Raw genomic sequence first — 16,329 nt, forward strand, 5'->3', positions numbered from 1 at the left:
GAAAAAGTGTTATTTTTTTAAAAACATCTAATGTAACATGTCTTCAGAACTGTTAGGTATTGTCCCACATCCAGACCTGGTATATGCTGTTGCAATAGATGTGAGACATACTCAACTTTTTTTCCACTTTGCAAGCTTTCCACAATTAATTGGAAAGATGTTGGACTGAACCCAGCTTGGCACACTCTTAAAAGTGACTTGTCTCTATTCATACTATATTATATTTATTTTTAAGTAGATCAGGGGTTTTTTAGAGGAAAGAAGACAGACTTTTCCTGTGTCAAGGAGGTCAGAGTTACTCGGCCATATAGCATTAGTGGTTAATGAAGTCATTCATCAAGTCTTGGCCTGAAAAACAAATCTTGAAGAACAAAACCCAGTGGATTGTGATACTTGATAAGTAGAGAACTTGGAAAGGAGACTGTCATGTGAGTATTAAGTACCACAGATGTAAGAGTTTAAATTAATGCCTTTGAGAATCTTCTGGCCTTGTTGCAGGTGCCCTGAGTTAACTTTAGTGAGTGATGCATACTAACATTTGTACTAATTTATAAAATCAAAATTGGAATTAATTTCCTCATGTTTTCATGTCTGAAAGAACACCTTAAGAGACTTATCAAAGCATGTTCCATATCATATCCTGTGTTTTGAGGATTTTGCCTCTTATAAATCAGCAGGCTGTTAATTCCAGCCAAGCAAATCTTCAATGTCTATGTATTATTTTACTGTAGTTACAATGTTCTGAAAGGAGCAGAAAGCCTTGATTTCTGCTAGGAAGCACATAGTTTGGGTTTGAGGAGACTTAGGGGGTGTCCATTGACTGAATTCAACACAGGTTTAAGTTTCAGGCTTATACACCACATATGGCTTATTGCCATTTATAACTAAGAAACAACATATCAGTTCTGCCACACATTTATGCCCTAACTGAAATTATAATGCATTTTAAAGATAATGCAGGTCCTATAAAATTTGACCCAAAACAAAGTAGAGCAGGAAGATGTAATTTAGTGAGTCATACCTTGGAGTGTGATATTTGTTGTCTTGGAATGCATACAGAGCATATCCACTGTGACAGCTGCTACCGCATGTCATCAATGTTGGCTTTATCTTCAGGAACTTTGAGGTCTCTGAAGCACATTGTATTAATGATATAGCTGTAAACACAACATTCCTATGAAAACAGCAAATAAGCTGCTTTATTAAACATTTAAATTGTGCCGCTTTTCTAAATCTAATTTCCTTTGGGATAATAACAGTTGAACATGTCTTTCCAATATCAGCAATCAATAGAAAGTTGTCATGCCGATCCCAGTAAGCCAACGTGAAGAATTGAGGAAAACACTAATGCAGGGTAAAATCTTAATGAATTTGTTCAGTTCTAGTGGTAGACTTCAATGCAGTGCCAGTCCAAATTTAGTGTTCTCTCAAAGTGCTCTTTTCTTACTGGGTAACTCTGAAAGACCTCTGGTGTGGTGAAGGGTAAACTTAATTTTCATCAGCCAATATAAACCAAAATGCTGGGTTTTTTCTTAGCCATTTTGTGTGCTGTTCATTTTCACTCATCTGCTACTTTGAAAAGCAACTACCCAACTGAAGTATATGATTTTCAGTGTCATTAAAGAAACACTGTCAAAAATGAGGGGATGAATATGGGTTAGATACTTGTAACTCTAGTTGCAATTTTCTGAACACCCCCTGCAACTTGTATTTTTCTTAAGCAGCAGAGAGTTTGGTTTGATGTAGGTGCAGGCTGTGTATTGACACTGGTCTCAACACAGGATCAGGTTTCAGTGTTAAGCACCTGCAGCTGTGATTTATGACTGGGAAATAGCAGGTCATTTTATTTCAAATCCTTTGGTCAAGCTATGGTCTAGGTTTTACTAAGTGAATGGTGACACTAAATATAAAATGATTCACCATGATATTCAAGGGGCAGGAACGGTGTGCCAGGAATAGTTATAAATGGCCAATACAATGGTAAATGCTTTCTAATAAATCAGAAAGATCTGTTTATAAAGGTGATATTCTACCTACATGGAAAAGTTGTAGGAAGGCACAGGGTACTGGAAGTGATGTGTTACTATGAACACTGCTAAACATAGGCATCAAGTGGGGTCTGGGTAGGAAAGTCCTTAAATCAGCAGTTCATAGTAGCCAGGAGAAGGAACAGAGGCAAAAGGTACACTGAGGTTGAGAACCTTTTAGGAACAAGTACTTAAGTTTAGTTGCCCAAACAGATCACATGAGTGTGAACACTGTACAGACCAAGCATACAAACAATTATGAGGCTTGCATGTTTGAGGTTTAGTAAGTTTAAAACTGTTTTGATATTTGCTACTAACTCTTAGCCTGTTTATCATCGTTACTTTTCCTCCAGAAATTCACTGTAATAAACTAGTTTACTGCCCTGAATATTTTTTAATTCCTTGAATGCCAGAAAAATCTGATTTCTGATTAACTGAAACCAAGGCTTTGTTTCTCAGCTCTGTTCCGTAATGCCACTAGTCTTTAGCTGCAGACCAGATAGGACCAGGAGGGCTGAGGTCTAAAGTAACATTCTGAAGATGTGGGTTCAAGTCTTGGCTCACACTTTGCTTCAGCTGATCTCTCCTGTGCCTCAGCTTGCTGTGTTTAAAAGCACAAATAATGTCTTAGTCAGTGATACTGTAAGTTAAAACCTGTTAATAGTTGCAGCTTGCTTAAATAGGTGTCCATATAAGTTCCTTGCTAATTAAATAATGCAGGGTAGCAATGCAAGTAGTGATTTGGTTCATTTTTCTAGAGGAAGCAGAAATGTTGTTATTAGTCACTTTAAAAAAGTGACCTAAGGAGTCACTTCATTAGAAATGGTGACACTAAGAGTTACAATGAATTTCAGAAAGCATTTCCCAATGTCTATAAGCAAACACCGCTCTAATGTACAGTGCAAATGCTGCTGATTTCTTGGTACTACGAGCAAGAAAAATAATTAAAAGTTGTAGTTTTTGTGTTTTAGGGAGTGAGCTAAGCTATTCAGATACATGCAGATATGCAGTATTGAGGTCCTCTATGTTCCATGAAACTGAGAGGAAAGAAATGTGTAATTGTCAAAAAAAAAAAAAAAAAAAAAAAAAAAACCACACCAGAAATCAGCAAATACTTGCAACTGAACCCTTGCATGCAGAGCAAACTGCCTAAAGCTTCATTTAGCTAATGACTAAATAACCCAGTAATTTAGTATCTCGTGTGAGTTCCTGTGTCACTTCCACCATATACTTGGCTGTCACCCTTGCATTTTAAAAGTCTTTAACGTAGGCCACGGATGCAATAACACTTCTTTAATCCCCAGGCTCTGAGTTTGTGTGCTTATTTAATCTGAGAAATAAAGGCTGGTTAAGATGCTGATGATGGTGATTATTATTATTACTACCTTCAAGCATTTAAAAGTGATGAATCAGTTCTTATAGTTGTATCAGACTCCTCTGGGAGGTATGGGGGTTTGCTTTCTGGTGTGAGTGTCTAGTGTTCCTTCATGACTAACCATGAACCTAGGAATTTCTTTGGTTCTTAATGAAGTGGAAGTCATTGGTAATTACACGTTTCCAAGAGGTGGAACTTCCCAAAAGCTTCAAATGTAGCTTGCCTTGGATTAAAATTGTTTAGCCTGGTAATACTGATTCCTCTAAGATTTCTGAGGGTTTTAGGAATTCTCTAATTCCATGATACAGGCAGGACCTCAGAGGAGGAAAAAGCACTACCTCTTCCCTTCAGATCCTGGCTGTTCCTTTAGGTATTCTGCTCTCTATGTTTAAATGTTAGTGCCAGTGAGACTGTCTCAAACAGCAAATATAATGTGATCTATTTAAGGTCATGGTCATCCTAGCTGGCTCACCATTATGTCCTCTGTATATAAAGGTGCAGGCCACAGCTGCCATACAGAGGAATTGCTCCAGGTATTTCAGGAAGGCCAGATCACTACCTCTTGAGGATTATGTTAAATTACAGTAGTTTATTATCTTCACTAACCATGGCCTTCTAATCCCATGGGCTGGAGCTTTGAACAATAGCATATCTACTAGCGTCTTTTCATGTTCAGCTGTCTTTGCACGTTATTGATGTTAAATTACTGTTTCTCAATGTTTTGTATTGTATTTCTCAGGCAGAATGTGCACTTAGCAGTTCACGCTGAGAACTTCAAGTCTGAAATTGTCAGTGTGAAAGAGATGCGAGATATCTGGTCGTGGATCCCAGAGCGATTTGCACTTTGCCAACCCCTCTTGCTTTTCACCACCTTGGAACATGGCTGTAGTCTGAGCAGGTAAGGAAAACTTTCCCCACTCTTCTCTACTGTTGGGCAAAAAAGAGCAACTGGTGAACTGTTTGCTGGATTGACAAAAAGGCCGTGCCTAGTCAGAACTTAATCTGAAGAATATTACTAGCGATGGGATGTAAATGTGACAAATTCCTTTTCGCTACAGCATTTGACCAGGATACTTCATATGCCAGAACATGGCAAGCCATTTTAAACTGTTTGTGAGACCAACTGGAAAAGTCAAACTTCCATCAGTTCACAGAATATGCTGGTCTGAGACTGGTTTATTCCCCACTGGGTATGAATGGTTTAACTCAGTGGCTGCTCTGCAGGCTTTTTTGATAGGTAGCCACATTCAAACTGATCCAAAGAATAGGGGAACTGGAAACTGGAGATTCCTCTACCTATGAATCTGATTGTTGTTATTTTTAAAGTGGGATAAACTAGATACGAGTTCTCCTTGCACTTGACACAGAAGACTGTAATCCTATAGCTCCTAATAATGACTTCGATGTCTGCAGTTGAGGTACTGAGGTGGGGAGTGGTCTGCTATCCCAGCCCCATGTGCCTATGAGGAAAAGCAAAAGCAAGCAAAGAGAATGCACCATAATTATTTTCTGTGAAAACCAAAAGTTTTTCTCACACAACCATCAGTCCTCAGGACACAACTTCCTTTAGGTTGTCTTAATTCCAAATGCTGTAAAATGTCACTATTGTGATAGGTAATCTTCTCGTTATTCTGCAGAGGCATAAACAGCTATACAGAGAACTGAGTAGAGAAGAACTTGCTTGATAATATTTGTTTACACTCAACTCTTATTTATAATGAACTGTAGAAAGCATTTGCAGGAATATGCTTAGTCTTTAGATGTCTTTTTTTGCCATGCCATCAGCTAGAGGAGGAGGTGGTGCCTGATGTTAAGGAGGAAAAGAACTGCAGTTGATGGTAGCTGAGTGCTCATTTTTGTATACTCCGCACTTTAGGTTCTATTCTCACAGTGAGGGACATGAACCAACTCTTCTCCTCATCAAGACCACAGCAAAAGAGGTGAGTGAGGTGAAAGGCAAATGATTAAATTAGGTTTTAGAGGCAGTTATGTAATGCTGTATTGCAACACGCAACTGTTTATAATAAAATAAAGAAGCAAGGGACCTGAAATTGCTTGGGGTTTTGATTTTTTAACAATGCATGCTCTAAATGGTTCCATTTGATTATGGGGCTATGCATTCTTGGGTAAATCTTGTAAACTAGGCCTCAGTCAGCTCTTCTTTCTCTTGTAAGTAATGTGGCATGATGGACTGAGTAACTCATTGAGCTCTTGGACAGACGCTCTTCACTGCAGAATCAGGGGGAGAGGCTGGGGAATTGTGTTAAGAAACTTGTGATTCATAGAAGATATTTTCATTTTCTTCAGGATATGAGGAGAGAAAGTAGCAGAATTTAAATGATATGAATAATATTGGACTACGTAATGTGGAAACAAAAGTTTTAGCTTCATCTCATCCTTGTTTGGAAAAAAAAAAGAAAAAGAAAAAAAAGAAAGCTCTGAGAACCTGAGGAGTGCACACAGGTGCCTTATCTAATGAGTGTTGGTTCTCTGCTCTACTGTGTATGACAGTATTGGACAACATAATGTGACAACAGAAACATTAGCTTCGTCTCATGCATGTTAAAAAAACGTGTAAAACAAGAAAGCTTCCCAGAACCTCCAAATGAGGGCACATAGGTGCTTCCTGTAATGAGCGTTGGTTGTCTGTGCCACTGTGTATGACTTCTAAATATTCTGTGTATAAGGTTAAGCTATTACTGCAGCCTGTGGGCTTATATTTCTGCTTATATTCTTGCAGGATGACTGTCCATGAAGCAAGCCCATTTCTAGTCTTAACTGCATCTACCTAATGCTAAAGCTCCAGGCTGTTTCATAGTTCTGCGTATGGTTTCTGGTCATCCCAGGCCTGCATTGACATGCCAATGGCTTATAGAATGCCTGTCGTATCTAAAGGGAAGAGGGAAAATATTTATTATTTTGCTTCTTGTCCTGGAGCGTGGCCAAAGTCTAGCTTTGAAAGAAAGTGATGCTGGTTTTTATAGTATGGTTTGTTTCTTACCCCTCAAAAAAAAAAAAAAAGAAAAAAAAAAAGGGAAAAAAGAGATAGTCCAGAAGTCCAAACAGAAAAGTAGGAGAAAAGTATGGGGTTTTTTCCTTGGTCGTTGTGGGCTTTGGTTTTTTTGTGAAGGATTATGTTCATCCTTTATTCATATGTTTGTAGTTACATTTTAGAAATAAGAAAATTTGCCTTCTGATTTTCTGGCTCTCAGGTACTTCAGGCATATTAGATCAAATGGAGTTCTGGGCCATCTTCTTGTTTATGCAAATGATTTATCTATATTAAAAAACCTGCTCTTTAGTAATTTTGTCCTAGGAGCTCTGCTTGTAATGCTGGTGGAGGCTAAACAGCAAATGTACCTTAAACAATTCTGTTTAACCATAGTTTCTGGAAAAAAAAAAACGCGGGGTTGCTTTCGTGCCATTCTTATAGCTTCATTGTTTGGTCTAGGTTTACTTGGCAAGGATGCTTATTGCTGGTAGGAAGAAATTCTTCTAGTGCAAACAAAAGACTCCACAGAAAAGCTCGGCCCTCTAAGGCTGTGTTTTTCTTTATTGGAAACTAGTGAACTCTATGCTGTTTGAATAGGCTGCTTTAAATATCTGAGCTAGTTAAGCATTGGCTTAGCTAAGTTGATTTTAATCTACAGTTTGAAATTGAGAAAGCCACCAAGGCTACTGTTTATGACCAGAAAATGTTCAGGCAGAACTGCTCATACTGTAACTTGTGACAATACTGTTGCTTTGGATGCCAAAATGAGGAAGTGGAAGTCAGGCTTTACAAGTTTGGAGTGATTTGTGTTTTGGTACCTGGGGTTGTGTTGGAACATTTCTCCTTTAAGGCCTCAGAGATGTGAAATAATTTATGAAACTCTTAGGGTTTAAGGGTACAATTAAAGCAGTTTAAATCTATCTTTAGATATAAATACTTGCGCTGCCTTAATCCACTGATGTAGAGATTTTGAAAATCAAACTGAAATAAAACTAATTTCTAGACTCTGAAATGGTGGTATCAATTGGTTTAACACACTTTCTTCTTCAGTGGAAAGCCTCCTGACAGTGCTGTTTGTGCTAGGTCTGTGGTGCTTATCTGTCAACTGACTGGAGCGAGCGCAGGCGAGGAGGGAACAAGCTGAGTTTCTTTGGAACTGGGGAGTGCTTTGTATTTAGGGTGAGTAAAATTTTATTGTTGCTACCCAGTAGCAAGGCAGAACTGCTGCACTGGTGTGAGTAAGTTCTACTTCCCTTCCACTTGAAGAGGCTGGATTGTATGCCTTCCTAGTTTATAAAGTCTACTGAACTCTTAATGTGGAGGAGAAAATTTTACTTTTCAGTTTTGTGGTAACTCTTGTTCTCCCCTTGCACAGAATATTTTCTTAAGACGTATTATGGTAACTCATAAAACACTGCATCATTTCTTCAGTCACCTAAAAAGCAAAGGTATAAAGACAGACAATAATATCTGGCCCAAAAGACAGTTTGATCCAGTCTTTACCGCTAATCATGAGGGTGGAGTCTGAGGGGCTTGAATGTTCTTTGCTGCGCAGAGCTCTCTGTGTAGTGCATGTGCACTAACCAAAGCTTTGCTCTTCTCTGCCTCGATGCAGCTGCAGCCAGAGGTGGAACGCTATGAGTGGGTGATCATAAAACACCCAGAACTGGCCACAACTGGTTCAGAGCCAGAAAATCATGCCTCACCAGCTTTCAGCACCCTCTCTTCCAACAGTGTCCCATCAGACCCCTCAGATCGCCTTTCCCCCTTCTTATCAGCTCGGCACTTCAACTTGCCTTCCAAAACAGCCTCCATGTTCATGGCTGGCAGCAGTGAATGTATCATTATAGGTAAGTCAGTGTGAGAATTTGAGCATATATCCTACCAGCTCTTCCTGTCTGCCTTAGATAAGAGAGTCACCTATATTTACTATGTATGTATTTCAGTTTCACCACAGTTAGAGATGAAAGTGCACAAAACCTGATATTATTACTCAACAAAAATTTTCTGTGGGAAAACTTGCATATCAAGCATTTTAGAGTAAAATAGTAACTCATAGCTTTAAGCACAGCCGTACCTTCATACTGCCTAATTCATGATGAGAAACAGTTCTTGAAGAGGAACTTACTTTGCACTGAGGCTTTTGAAACACAGGGTAAACTATAAAACATGTTAATTCTCCTAGAACTTTATTGGATCTGTGGTGCTGCTGACTTTGGCAAAAGCCTGCTTAGTGGAGTTGTCACCTAAATGGGGTTTACAAGGAACAGTTATAAAATCATAGTTGTCCTTTCCCCAAAAAGCTTTACTTGACACTTGTTAGGAGAGCTACTAGCCTTGTGATTTCCTCTGTAACATCAAGTGTTGGCTGATTTCCCACTTAGCAGCATGTGCTCTAACTGACAATAAGTCGGGCTGCTCCAGTATCAGCTAGGCTGGTGAGAGCTTCAGTGCACGTGTAACTGAATTAGAAATCACTGTTAATGATGTATCACAAATATTTCAGAAATCTTCACTGTTGAGCATGTATCCCACCAGCTCTTCCTATCAGCCTTAGATAAGAGAGTAATTTATATTTACCATATATTACACTATGGGTAGTAATAAGAGAAGTACAAGCTTGGGTAGTAGGTATATATCTAGAAGTGAGTGTTGTACACAGTTCCAGCTGTAGACCAGAATTTCCACCCTTTTGATTCTTCGGATGTTTTTGGTAGCTATTCTTAGATGGTTGTCCTATAAGCAACAGGGGCATTTTCCTTTTTGTTTCCCTGACATATTTCTGTCTAAATTTTTCACTTCACTACATTCTCTGACTGTAAGCTTTGTGAATCTTGACACAGACCCACAGATAATCAAAATGTGTTTAACTCTGATGTGTTTTATAATGATTTAGAAGACCAAGCCAGTGCTGTTACTTACTGATCTTGTTCTTCTCCCAGCTTTGATTTTTGACTGCTAACAGAATTCTTTGTTTTTTCTTCGCTGGAGGGAAAATATGCAGTTGGTAGCTTCCAAGATCCTCCAGCACTGAAAAACAAATCTTAAATGCAGGCCTTTGAGTCAGGCTTCTTGTTCTTACCAACTTGCATTACTGGGTTTTTTTAAATTAAAAAAAAAAAGTCATCCAGTTCTGATTGATAGTGTCATTTAAAAGCTATGCATTTGATCATACTCTGTGATACCTGAAGACAGCAAGCAAATGTCACTTAGGGCTTCCAGTTGTTCCCATGAGAAAAGCACTTAAGTGTTTTGTTTCTGTTGTTTTGTTGTGGGTTTTTGGTTTTCTTGTTGTATAGCAGTTTCCCATGGTAAGGAATGCAGACACACCCTTACGCTTGTCTTTGTCTCTTCACAGGAGGTGGTGATGGCCAGGCTCTTTACCTCGATGCAGATCTGAACCACGGAAGAACCAGCCACTGCGATACTTTCAATAATCAGCCATTGTGCTCTGAAAGCTTCCAGATCTCTGTCTTGGAGGTGTGGGGCTTCAGGGACACCATGAATGGTTGATGTGACTATCATTAATCAACTAGTTTTTCAATTGTCCTAGGATTTCCAAAGCAAATTCTAATGCAGGAGCCAAGTTAGAACATAATTTCTGCTGGGCTCAGTGTTTTTCAGTAATTACTAAGTGGTGCACTTGAATGCAGGGCTTAGTTGTTTACTCTTATTTTATTTAAGACAAGTCAAGGTGAAGTAATGTATTTGATTAACTCCTTAGCTCTTTACCTCTAGAGATCTGGATTCAGGTCCTACTATTAGGTGAAAATGAAAATGTAATGATTTCAAACCACCCTAAATGGATACAAGTCCATATCACAGGATAGGTTTGCAGTTTGATGCAATTCCTCAGAGGCACAGAGCTGACTAGGGTGTACTGTAGAGCTCTGTGCCACTGGCACCAGTATCTGGCTTGAGCCAGGAATATCAAATGTCTGCTCACAGGGAACATTGATGACCTCAGATTTGATGTAGAACAGTAATTCATAAAATCACTGCCCTACTATAAGCAGACATTGTGCAGACAAATCAGTACCATTTCATAAGTTATGAAAGCCCTCAATTCACACAAAAACCATGATTTGCTAGTTATCTTTCTCCTTGTACCTGAACCTTTGACATATTCCAGTTGCATCTTTTTGAGGAGTCTGCCTCTGAGAAAGGCATCCAGACTGGACAACAATATCTCAAAGGCTTTATTTTGTTTACATTCCTATTCCATATCAGTATAATGACTTCAAACTGACTCATGTTTCAGGCAGCTGAAAGCCAGAGCATATATGCAGTGCTCAGAAACTTCCCTTTCTTCATCTTTCTTGGAAGCTGAAGTGGAGCTTTAGATCTGAGAATAACTGTGCTGATATCCCTACATGTTTGGGGAATTAGACACTGTGATACAGAACCTTAGTTCTCTCCCCACAAGTAAATAAAGGGAGGTCGGAGAGAAATCTGTGTAATATTATTCTTGGAGTGGACAAGTTTCCCAGGAGAACTCTAGGTGATGCTGTTTATCCATATCATGAGTGATGAGATCCTGAAAAAGGTAATGCTTTTTTGCCAGCAGTGTTGTTCTGGTAGGGTTTGGATCATGCAAAGAAGCTTTTTCTCATTCCTGAGAATTCATACAGTTCTCTGCGAGCATGTCTTGTGCCATGCGATGTCTGGAGGCAATTGCCCAATGTCTTTATCTAAAACTTGCAGTATATGCTATAGAACTTCTCCCACATGAAGCACAAGTACATAAACATCAATGGATAGTCCAGAGCATACAATAGAATGCTCTCAAAGCTTCAGTGGGTGATTCGCTAGTAAGAAGACTTACCACAACAGGTAAAATGAAGGGAAAGAGGAATTGCTGCTTTATTCAGCAGTTCAGTCTAAAAAATTGTGTTAGAGTGGGGGAAATGTTGTTACTACTTAAACTTGAAGTTCATTAAAAGGAAAAATTAAAAATTTGTAGTGATAAAAATCTCGGCTAGGCTGGACAGGGTCATTCAGAGGTCACAGGTGAGTCTTGTTGGTAATGTTGGCTTGTTTAGTTTGCCATCAATGAAAATACCATGTCTCTTGGTAAAGTGTTGCCTCTTGCAAAGTACATGAACAAATTTGGCAAAAATGTAATTTGTGCCATTTTGAATTTTTGTCAAAATAACTCTTTGAAATATTAGACTGTGTATACCACAGTCTAAATGGTGCAAAAGACATATTTGCAATTAGATTATTTCACCTTGTTTGAGAGTCAGCACTGGGCCTCTTTCTTTCCCACTTCCCACTAAGTGAGTTCTATCCAGCTGTCTTTTCATAGGTTTACTGTAAGCTTGATTGAACTGAAAGGGGAGATATAATTCAGTTATACTTGTGCATTTTGATGGGGAAGAACTCAAACAGTCATAGCTGGCTTTTTACAAATACTGGCTGATGCTGCCTTCTATTTTTTCAAAGCTAGCTGTACCACTTTGCACTTGCTAGTATCCCACAAGCTTCCTCAGACAAAAGAAATCACTCAGAAAATGTATCCCATTTAGAAGGTTCTCTTAAATGTAGGTGGGATTTCAGTTTTGTCTAATTCCTCTCTTTTGAGCTTGTCTGAGGTGCCCTTGGGGGTGGAGGACACAATAGCATTAATTTTCAGCTTGTTAAGTTGTCAGAAATTCCCTCAAGCTCTGTGTTGGCAGGATTTGTGGGACTTTAGTATTACACTCAAAATGAATACGTTTTATCTGCAAAATCTTTCCTGCAGCTGGCAGTGGTGATGTTCTCCCCATCCCTGCTGGATGCAGCTGTCTGAAACCTGAGTACTATACCATGTCTTAAGTCGTATCTAAGAAACACTTCCTTTCCTTGCTCTGTTCTTGTGTTTGAAATCAGAAATAACTCATAGTTGCTCAGAAGTTCATCATAGGATATTAGTGTGAGAATCCAAGGAGCAGTACTGAAAATCAGTGAGATTTAGGCATCTGAGTCTTGAGTGTCTTTCAGAAATCAACTGCAGGCCTCAGCTCAGCTTCCCTTGTGCCAGATGAGTACAACTTCTGACCTCCCTGTCAGCAAAGGTCCACAGAAGACCCATTTTTGGTAGTTTATCTAGATGGCCCACCAGTCTTTCGCATGGGACTAAAGTTAAATCTTCATTCTTGAAGACAGATGTTATGCTGGGTGGCTGGCAGTGTCTTAACAGCTGCTGTCTGTCTATGCATTTGCAACTGGTGTGGGTGTGCTTGGAGCACACACTAAGCCCACAGCAATTTGAGCTATGATCTATATGAGTTTGCGAACCACAGCAGGCAGTAAAAGGGTTAACAGGTGATGCTCCTTTTGCTGACTGTTGGTATTCATATCGACCTTGAGGCACATGTCACAGGGATGGTTTTAGTTTGATATAGTACTACCGTGCTGCAGACATCCTGCAGGGCTAGTATGTGTGTTTTAAACTTGAATAGCCTGAATAACCAAGAGGCTGCAATAATCTAGCAAGAGGAATTGTACAATGCTGTGTCATCTTCACACAGTCCTTTTGTTCAGTAAAAATGAATGTTCTTTTTCTTGTGCAAATCCTCATGTGTAATTCTTATTATGGTTGTGAGACACCTTAGAGGAATAGCATTGTGGCTTGGTCTTCTTTCCAGTAGCAAAGAGGCTTTTGTTTGTTTGATAAATGCTTGGTCAGCAACAACCATTAATTACACAAAGTTAATTAAGGTAATTAATTAAGGTAATTAAGCCAACAGTTTATGTTACATTCAAAACTTTTGAGGTGGTGACCAAAGACTAGTTTTCAAGACAATGACTACAATAGGCGCCTTATCAGAAAGTTAAAATTATCTGAAGTACCCCAGCTGTGAAGTGCTTTGGTCATGTTTTAACTCTCAACAGCCATGACAGCGAGGGTGCCAGCGTCGCTTGATTAGCTGCTCGGTCTGGAGCCTGGAGAGCTGAAGGCTGCGTGTCAGCTACCACAGTTCTTCAAGAGCATATTTGCTTTCCTAAGAAGCCATTTTTGCTTTGTAATATTCTCTTGAAGGCAGAAAAGACTAGAAATTCCTGACATCAGAAACTTGAATTTATTGTAAATAGCATCTAAGCTGTTTCCAGGCCACAGGAACTGTTTCCAGCTGTTAGCCAGGCTGGACAGACTTCATCACTGGACCTAAAAGCTGTCATTCCTACAGATCATGTACATTGACGCACTCCCTTTTCTGATGAAGCATGTTAATCAGCCTGTTATTAATAGAGGCCAATTAACAAAGGGAAGGGAAAACCTCCCATTTCCTCTGTGTTGAGATAACTGAAGACAAATTGGAGGGACAGGCAGTACTGTTCTTTAAAGAAACTCATGCCAGTAGCGATCTGTGTTTAGCCATGGAGGGGTGGCACTTGCAGATTAGTCAACTGCTATTCATGTGTGTGCATTGAAATTGTGTACTTTGTCCTTGGATATCCGTCCTCATTTTTGATCAGGAGTGAGCTCCTCTGCCCACTGACCACACAGCCACCATAGTGATGTGGATGCCATGGCCAGCAGGGACCAAGAGCTCACCTGCAGCCATGGTGCTGGAAGAGCTCAGCTCCTGCAAGTGACACCTGGAGTCCAGTTGTTGGACAGATCAGAGGCTTGGGCACCCAGCTGAGATGCCTTTCTGCCATCTCTCTCACGGATTTCAGACTATTCATAGTTGAGATGAGTGCACATATTATTTGGGGTGATGATTTTCTTCAGATGAGTGGTGGTGTGCTGCTGAATTGGTTTTCTACCCTGTCGTTGGAATCGCTGCCCTACGTTGATGGTGTTTTTGTCACTGTGCAGAATCTTGGATTGTATTAAAAGGTGTTTGACTGTGGAGGCAACTGACTTTGTCCTTCATTCAGTTATTTTCCTTCCTGTAGACCTCATAGCAAATGGAGTGCTGAAACTGAGAAATAAACCTTGGAGCATGTGTTCTCTCACATGAACTCTTCACTATAGTGAGGCGATTACACAGTTTCTGACTGTTTTAGGAGATCTTCCACCAAGATCAGGTGCCAAACTGACTGTAAAAAAAAAAAAAAACTTAGACTGACAAATTCTGAAATGAGCCACCTTCCCTTTGGCAGGGCCAAAGAGCATGTTTTGCCCCAGCCCAGCCTGGGTTTAAAATGGGAGCTTAGAAGCCTGGGTTTAAAATGGAGCTCAGAGGTGTCTTCCGGCCACCAGCACTCGTAAGTTGTAGATCAGACCAATGGTGCCATTGCATCCTCTGCATGTAAACGCCATCATTGACTCAGTGACAGTCCTGCAGCCACTGTAAGTCAGCACTGCTCTTGCTAGAGGCTGTACCTTCCTCGTGCCAGCACAAATGTGACTGTTGGTGGCAGGCAGGCAGCTCAGTCAGGGAACTGCTTGTTTAAAACTAGTATTTTTGTTCCTCTTGATGGCTTGGTTTTAACCTGGATCTCTTCCCTGCCCATGTCCCTGATCACAGCAGATATACTTTTTGCTATGGTTGAAAGGTGTGTTTCTAGTTAGCAGCACTGGTTTAAACAAATATTCCTGTTACTTAAGCCTAGTCTTTGTGAATGCCTGAAACTTAAAAGTAAGACTTGTGGGAACCGCAGGAACTTACTGGTATAGTTGGAGGATATCAAGATTCTCTGCACAAAATACCTTTGGAAAGTCCCCACAGGCAATGACCAATAAAGTAAAAAAAGCTGTTTTAGTTTCCAGTGAAATTCCACTAAATTCTTGGGGTTTGAGTGAAACTGCTGGCAGGCGGGGGGAGGGGAATACGTATGTATATATATACATACACACACCTCATACACAACACGGGGGCATCCTGTGCTGCTGTAAACGGGTTTTTCCAAGAGCAAAGGTGTAGTCTAAGGCGATGCAATGTGGAAAAGAGGGACTGCTGAGCTTACAGAAACAATTTATAGATTATTTTCATGCCAGCTCTCTGCACTGCCATGATGAGGGTTTGCTGCAAAGAAAGCGTGTGGTCACTAGAGGTCGCCAGCCTCGTGACCTCTTTGCCTGGTCGTCAGCTTCTTTCTCCCTCCATTACCAATAAATCAATTGTTGCAAGCCAAAAGTCCCAGAATTTAGTAAGCATCATCAGACTGAGTACTACTACTTAAAAAAAAAAAATGGGAGTAGGGAAAAGGAGTATGAATAGGCTTTCTTCACTTGACTTCCAAAAGTGAGCTTAGCATTAAATACCATAAATCACAAGTTTACAACTCCCTTAAAGACCTTAAGCTTAATAACAAAGGTGCTCAGTAGCAGGAAAATGTAACTGAGGGATCTTGAGGAGCTGAGCAGTGCAGGCTGCTGGTTTTGAACCTTACAGCTACTTTAAACTACATGACTGAGGACCTGAAAAGAAAACAGTATCATAGAATCGTTTGGGTTGGAAAAGACCTTTGATATCATCAAGTCCAACCATTAACCTACACTACCAAGTCCACACTAAACCAATCAAGGGTAGACTAGACTAAACCATGTCCCAAAGTGCCACATCTACCCGTTTTTTGAACACTTCCAGGGATGGTGACTCCACCACCTCTCTGGGCAGCCTGTTCCAATTCTTGACCACCCTTTCCGTAAAGAAATTTTTCCTAATTTCCAACCTAAACCTCCCTTGATGCAGCTTGAGCCCATTTCCTCTCGTCCTATCACTAACTACTTGGGAGAAGAGACCAACACCCACCTCACTACAACCTCCTTTCAGGTAGTTGTAGAGAGCAATAAGGTCTCCCCTCGGCCTCCTCTTCTCTAGGCTAAACAATCCCAGTTCCCTCAGCCACTCCTCATAAGACTTTTGCTCCAGACCCTTGACCGGCCTTATTGCCCTTCTCTGAACACTCTGCAGCACCTCAATGTCTTTCTTGTACTGAGGGGCCCAAAACTGGACACAGTATTTGAGGTGTGGCCTCACCAGTGCCAAGTACAGGGG

At 40.2% G+C, this 16,329-nt stretch overlaps 1 protein-coding gene across 5 annotated transcripts in view; it reads left to right on the plus strand.

Annotated features, from left to right (window-relative positions):
* The window catches only part of TBC1D24 (TBC1 domain family member 24), a 30,639-nt gene extending 16,263 nt beyond the window's left edge, over window positions 1-14,376 (plus strand). For all 5 annotated transcript variants that reach the window (XM_075718665.1, XM_075718664.1, XM_009486868.2 and 2 more), the window contains 5 exons: window positions 4,142-4,300; window positions 5,279-5,342; window positions 7,478-7,573; window positions 8,010-8,244; window positions 9,753-14,376. In XM_075718665.1, the coding sequence (XP_075574780.1) occupies window positions 4,142-4,300; window positions 5,279-5,342; window positions 7,478-7,573; window positions 8,010-8,244; window positions 9,753-9,907 (709 nt within the window). In that variant the 3' untranslated portion in view covers window positions 9,908-14,376. The remainder of the gene's footprint in view (window positions 1-4,141; window positions 4,301-5,278; window positions 5,343-7,477; window positions 7,574-8,009; window positions 8,245-9,752) is intronic.
* The last annotated feature ends 1,953 nt before the right edge of the window (window positions 14,377-16,329 follow it).

This window comes from Pelecanus crispus, chromosome 11, assembly GCF_030463565.1.
Source record: "Pelecanus crispus isolate bPelCri1 chromosome 11, bPelCri1.pri, whole genome shotgun sequence".
In the NCBI taxonomy this organism is placed as follows: Eukaryota; Metazoa; Chordata; class Aves; order Pelecaniformes; family Pelecanidae; genus Pelecanus; species Pelecanus crispus.